This window comes from Rana temporaria, chromosome 5 (genome assembly GCF_905171775.1).
Source record: "Rana temporaria chromosome 5, aRanTem1.1, whole genome shotgun sequence".
NCBI classification, from domain to species: domain Eukaryota; kingdom Metazoa; phylum Chordata; class Amphibia; order Anura; family Ranidae; genus Rana; species Rana temporaria.
In genome coordinates, this window is record NC_053493.1 from 101,241,037 (window position 1) to 101,247,036 (window position 6,000).

A 6,000-nucleotide genomic window follows, 5' to 3' on the forward strand; every position below is an offset into this window, starting at 1 on the left:
CCCGGCGGGCCGTTCAAAACCGGAACGAGGGCCGCGATTGGCCCGTGGACTGGACTTTGGACATGCCTGCCCTAAACCTTTCACAATTCTGCACAGCAATTCATAGTTACACCCCATACTGCTGGAGTAAGAAGCATGCACTTACTGTCCATTTCCATCATGAATATCCACTGCAGCCTGAATATCTGCATTTCCAATCAGGAGTCTTAGGCACTCAGAGTGTCCATTAATTGCTAAAAAAAAAAAGAAGATCAGCACTAAAGTACAAAAAAATCAGTCTTAGGTCACACAACATTTCCCGACGTGAATTGCACTAAATGACGTCGCAAGGACGTCGTTGGTTTCGACGTTAACCTAAATGGCGTCCAGCGCCATTCACGGATGACTTACGCAAACGACGTGAAATTTAAAACGCGGGAATGACGGCTATACAAGGGGTTGTATAGGTTCGATTATAAAATGTAATAAAACAAACATATACTTACCTTCATTGTGCAGTTTGTTTTGCACAGAGCGGCCCCAAACCTTCTGTTCTGGGGTCCCATGGCGGCTGTCTAGGCTCCTCCCTGCTAAACCAAACCCCCCTGGGAAGCTCTTTCCAGAGGGGGTTAGCTTGGGGGCACACTCCCTGTCATACACGCTGCATCCATAGACACACAGTGTATGACTCAGTCCCGCACCCCTGCCGTGGCTGCGTCATTGGATGTGATTGACAGCAGCGGGAGCCAATGACTGCGCTGATATCAATCTATCCAATCAGCAGCCAGACTCTGTGGAGAAGAGGACGCCAGGGGACGCGCACAGCAAGTGAACGGGGTCAGGGGGGCTTGTGACAGTTTATTCACCTTAATGCATAGGATGCATTAAAGCGGTGTTTAAGTTGCATTTTTTTTTTCAAGTTAGCAGCTACAAAACACTGTTAGCTGCTGACTTTTAATAAAAACACTTGCCTGTCCTGGGCACCCGTGATATCCATCCTTCGGATCGTGTCCCGATGCCGCCATCCTCACCAAGGGAAACAGGCAGTGGAGCCTTGCGGCTTCACTGCCCATTTCCTGCTATGCATCCACCAGAAGATAATGCAAGGAGGAAGACTACAGCGGAATAGGAAGATCTGCTTAGCAACCGCTATTTCTGGGAAGTAAAGATTTTTTTTGTTTTGTTTTTTGGAGCCTTTTTATGTAATTTTTAGGGTGGACCTCCCCTTTAAGGTGAAAAAAACACAAACATTCACAACCCCCTTAAACATTAGATGCATGCAATTCTATAAACTGAATTTTTAGCAATTTATTAAAAAAAATAAAAAAAACACAACAGGGAGTTAGTTCATAGAGAACAAAGCCAAGACTGCTTCAGACATAATTGTGTGCTAATAAAAGTCATACCTCAATGCTGTCTAGTGATAAATTAATTCTAGACTTGTCAAAATTAACTGTGGCTGCACCACTACATATTACAGTTCACAACTTTAGAATCGGCACAGTAAAAAAAAAAATAATCTCAAAAAGCTACTTTAAAATGACCATATACGTAGCCCATGCATAGAAGACCCAAAGGTTAATTTAAATGCTTGTCCTCGATTCTATCACTTTTACGCCTCTGCCAATCTGTTTACCTGCAAGAGCATGTAAGAAGAATGTAAGCTCAAATTAGAGTAATTTAAAGCTTTAAGTGCAAGATCCTCTCCCCATGCAACAGTGCTGATACCTAGCAACTGGCTGCACAGGCATCCAACAAAGTATTTTTGTAAAGAAACAGTCACATGCTCCCCTAAATCTGGATGAACCAGTTTTTGTCATAACCTCAGTAGGCCAAACAGAGCCACAAGGGATCAAAGCAAAAATTTGGTATGCAGGAAGTATACAAACTAAACGTGTTGCTTTGACCTATGTGCAAAGCACAGGTTCACTTTAAAGTATTAAACACAAAAAAGAAAACCCATTATATTGCAGCTTACTACTTTTTAGATGAAATTGCTGCATTTGTTTCCTTTTTAATGCTTTCTTTAAATTTTCACCTGGTGATCCTGCCCCCAAGACTGAGAAAGGAGCGATCAAACACCACTGATCGCTAAGCTCTCGATTTTCAGCCTGCAGAGAGCTAATGAGCATCAGACAGAGGCTCGCTCAGAGCCTGAGCAGGCTGTTGGTCCAGTTGTCTGGGTTGATCTCGACCATATGGTCGGGATCTTTTCAGAGCTGGGACTGGCTTTGTGACGTCAGTAGTGGCCTTTAGCCTGCTGAACTCCTGTGACCCACAAGGAGAAGTACAGCCAAAAAAAGCTTTGTTCATACTTCTCCTTTAACTGCTTACGAAGCATTAGATGGCGAATGGCTTATCCACTTCAGCCCCGGACCATTTGGCTGCCAAATGACCGGGCCACTGTTTGCGATTCGGCACTGCGTCAATTTAACTGACAATTGCGCGGTCATGCAACGCGACTCCTTTTTTCCCCACAAATAGAGCTTTCTTTTGGTGGTATTTGATCACCCCTGCGGTTTTTATATTTTGCGCTATAAACATAAATAGAGCGACAATTTTTAAATAAATATCCTCAATTTTTTTTTTTTTTTTTTTATAGGCAAATTTTTTTCTCGGTTTAGACAAATACGTATTCTTCTACATATTTTTGTTTTATGCACCTAATTTTGTTTTGATGCATATTGCGCATTTTCTGATAATCCAATAAACCTCATTTCACTACTGAAATATTACTGTGTCCTTCAGTTATTTGATAGATCAAAATGAAATTGCTGATCCAAACACCCAAATATTTATAAATGACAATCATGGAAATTCTCAGGGGTTCCTAAACTTTTGCATACAACTGTATACGTTGCTTTGCCAGCCCGTACCATTCTGCCGACGTATATCTACGTGAGGCGGTTGGCAAGTGATTAAATTTGTTTAATGTATCTAGATCTGCTAGAACATATAACCGTATGCAACCCCAGACTTAAAACTCCCTATAATATGCCATACCTGCTGAATGAATGGGAGTCCTTTTCACAACATAGTCCTTTACTAATATTGATGCTCCTTGGTTGATGAGAACATCTACACATTCAACATGTCCTTTGAAAGCAGCCAGGTCCAGAGGAGTCCTTCCAGTGCTGTTCCTTACATCCAAGTCGAGCAAAGATTGTACTAGCACCTCTAATGCTTGGTGGTGCCCATGGTATGCCTGGAACAAAAATGTTATTATTAAACGCGACTTAAAACACTTGGCAAATAAATCATATGCATACTAGTGGTCAGCCAAAAAGGGCCTTAAACTTGGCATGTGATTTTTATTTTTTTTATAAATACGTACTGAAGCTGGTCATGTCAGACTGTTCTATTCACAGCATAATTATGCTGGAGATCAATAGCAAGAAAACCATTTTGTATTAGGCCTTTCAATAGAATTCTGCACATTGAAGCTACATAACAAAACTTCAACCAAGAGTGCTATATCCTTTAGGTATGCCAACCAAGAAATGGCAGCACATGCAAGGTATTTTATACATTACTGCAGTCTAGTGGTGCAACGGATCACAGTTGATCCGTAATCCAAACGGGTCACCCCATTCGGATCGGCCAACACTGACCCGAGGATTGCCGCGGCTCCGGAGCTAGGCATAACATTAGGAAAGGCCGCGGCTTCGGCCTAGCTTGAATCTGCTTTCATGGTTTACCACCCCATTACTACTGAGGTAGGAAGCCATGTTTGGCAAAACTTTTGGCGGATGATGAGGTGTATGCTTACCAAAGGTTTTTTTTTTTGGTATAATGTATCCAACAGCCATGATAATGTGGGATACTTTATACGTGCATTTCTTGGATATGTATATTTTCTATTTGTTTAGTAGTCCCTATACCATGCTTTTTCCTGAAGAAGCCTATATGGCGAAACATGATGAAAATAAAAGTGTGGAAACAGTGACGCAACTAGCACTAAGGTCAACTACTCTCAATGGATGAGGATACTTGGAGGTATTAATGTTTTTTTTTCTTATTTGTGCGATCCAATAAAGATTACAGTTTTAAACAGAGTTTTCATATATGGTTCTGTTCAACAAGCACCTAGCAAGTCCCTCATCTCTCTTCTTCTGTTTTGAATATTTATTCATATTGGAGTTACATTTCCAATATATTTAGCAAAGCTTCTCATGGGGTTTACAAGTGGTAATGCAGGGTTTTGTTACACCAATCTGTGCAAACTACCTAGGGAGGTTCAGTGTCAGTATGCAAATTAGACACACTAAAGTTAGCTGGGTCTCCAGTGTTGGACCCCATTCACTTCAATCAGCTGCCCTATGCGTGTTTCTGTCACACAGCAAAATCACACTGTTTGGGGTGCCGCTTACAATGAATGGCACCCAAACCAATGTTGTGCACCGATTACCACAAGTTTTGGAATCGCAGGCGGAATTTGTGAATGGGGCCTTAGTTCAGATGCTACATTTTTGACTAGAATGGATTTTTAAACCTCGAGACTACAAATATGTACAGGAACCAGAATGTGTTACTGCTCACTGAGCTGCATATATAAAACAAACAGTGGACATGTGTCTGTAAAAGTGCATATTTAACCTCTTTACCACCGGGCCAATTTTTCAGATTCGGTGTTTACGAGACTAAACGTTTTTTTTGCTAGAAAATTACTTAAAACCCCCAAACATAATATATATTTTTTTCTAACACCCTAGAGAATAAAATGGCAGTCATTGCAAAACTTTTTGTCACACCGTATTTGCGCAGCGGTCTTACAAGCGCACTTTTTTTGGAAATAAATCACTTTTTTGAATTAAAAAATAAGACAATAAATTTTGCCCAATTTTTTTATATATTGTGAAAGATAATGTTACGCCGAGTAAAATGATACCCAACATGTCACGCTTAAAAATTGCACCCGCTCGTGGCATGGCGTCAAACTTTTACCCTTAAAAATCTCAATAGGCGACGTTTAAAAAATTCTACAGGTAGCATTTTTTGAGTTGCAGAGGAGGTCTAGGTCTAGAATTATTGCTCTCGCTCTACCAATCGCGGCGATACCTCACTTGTGTTGTTTGAACACCGTTTTCATATGCGGGCGCTACTCGCGTATGCATTCGCTTCTGTGCGCGAGCTCGTCGGGATGGGGCGCTTTAAAAAAAAAAAATTTTGTTTTCTTATTTATTTTTATTTAGTTTTATAATGTTTTACACTGAAATAAAAAAAATAAAAAAATGATCACTTTTATTCCTATTACAAGGAATGTAAACATCCCTTGTAATAGAAAAAAGCATGACAGGTCCTCTTAAATATGAGATATGGGGTCAAAAAGACCTTAGATCTCATAATTAGACTAAAATGCAAAAAAAAGAAAAAAATTGAAAATGTCATTTTTTCAAATGACAAAAAAAAAAAAAAAATTTTCTTTAAGAGGCTGGGCGGGACTGACGTTTTGACGTCACTTCCGCCCAGCAGAGCTATGGGGACGGGCGAAGGAGATTTTTCCTTCAGTCTCGTCCCCAGTCACCAGCCGAACGGTCCCGATCGCCTCTGCCGCTACCGACGGCTACAGTAAGCGGCGGAGGGCGCGGAGGGCCCTCTCCCGCCACCGATAACGGCGATCTCGCGGCGAATCCGCCGTGGAGACCGCTGTTATCGTGTGCACCACCGCCCACTGAAAAGATGGATATCTCGGTTGTGGCAGCAGCTGCTGCCGTTACCGAGATATTCATCTTTAAAAACAGGACGTCTTTTAGACATGGGGCGGTGGTCAAGAGGTTAAAAAAAAAAAATAATCGCGTAGACTTACTGCCAATAGTTATTTACAAATCAATGTTTTACAAACAATCCAAATGGCTTTAAATTAAAATAAATCCAAAATGACTTTAAGATGTTATGTACTAAAGCTACAAGCTGGTGTCTAGGAGGAACTGCACAGGTTCGCAAACTTGCCCTGATTGTCATCAATCCTATTGCTGCTAAACCAAAATCGGCTACTACTTTTCACTGCTCCTTATCCTGGAT

The 6,000-nt window shown here is 41.1% G+C and overlaps 1 protein-coding gene across 2 annotated transcripts in view; it reads right to left on the reverse strand.

The window, feature by feature from the left end:
- Positions 1-6,000, reverse strand: part of ANKRD28 (ankyrin repeat domain 28) — a 165,644-nt gene that overhangs the window by 25,311 nt on the left and 134,333 nt on the right. For both annotated transcript variants that reach the window (XM_040352949.1, XM_040352948.1), the window contains exons 18-19: positions 2,983-3,184; positions 146-233 (exon numbers count right to left, since the gene is read on the reverse strand). In XM_040352949.1, the coding sequence (XP_040208883.1) occupies positions 146-233; positions 2,983-3,184 (290 nt within the window). The remainder of the gene's footprint in view (positions 1-145; positions 234-2,982; positions 3,185-6,000) is intronic.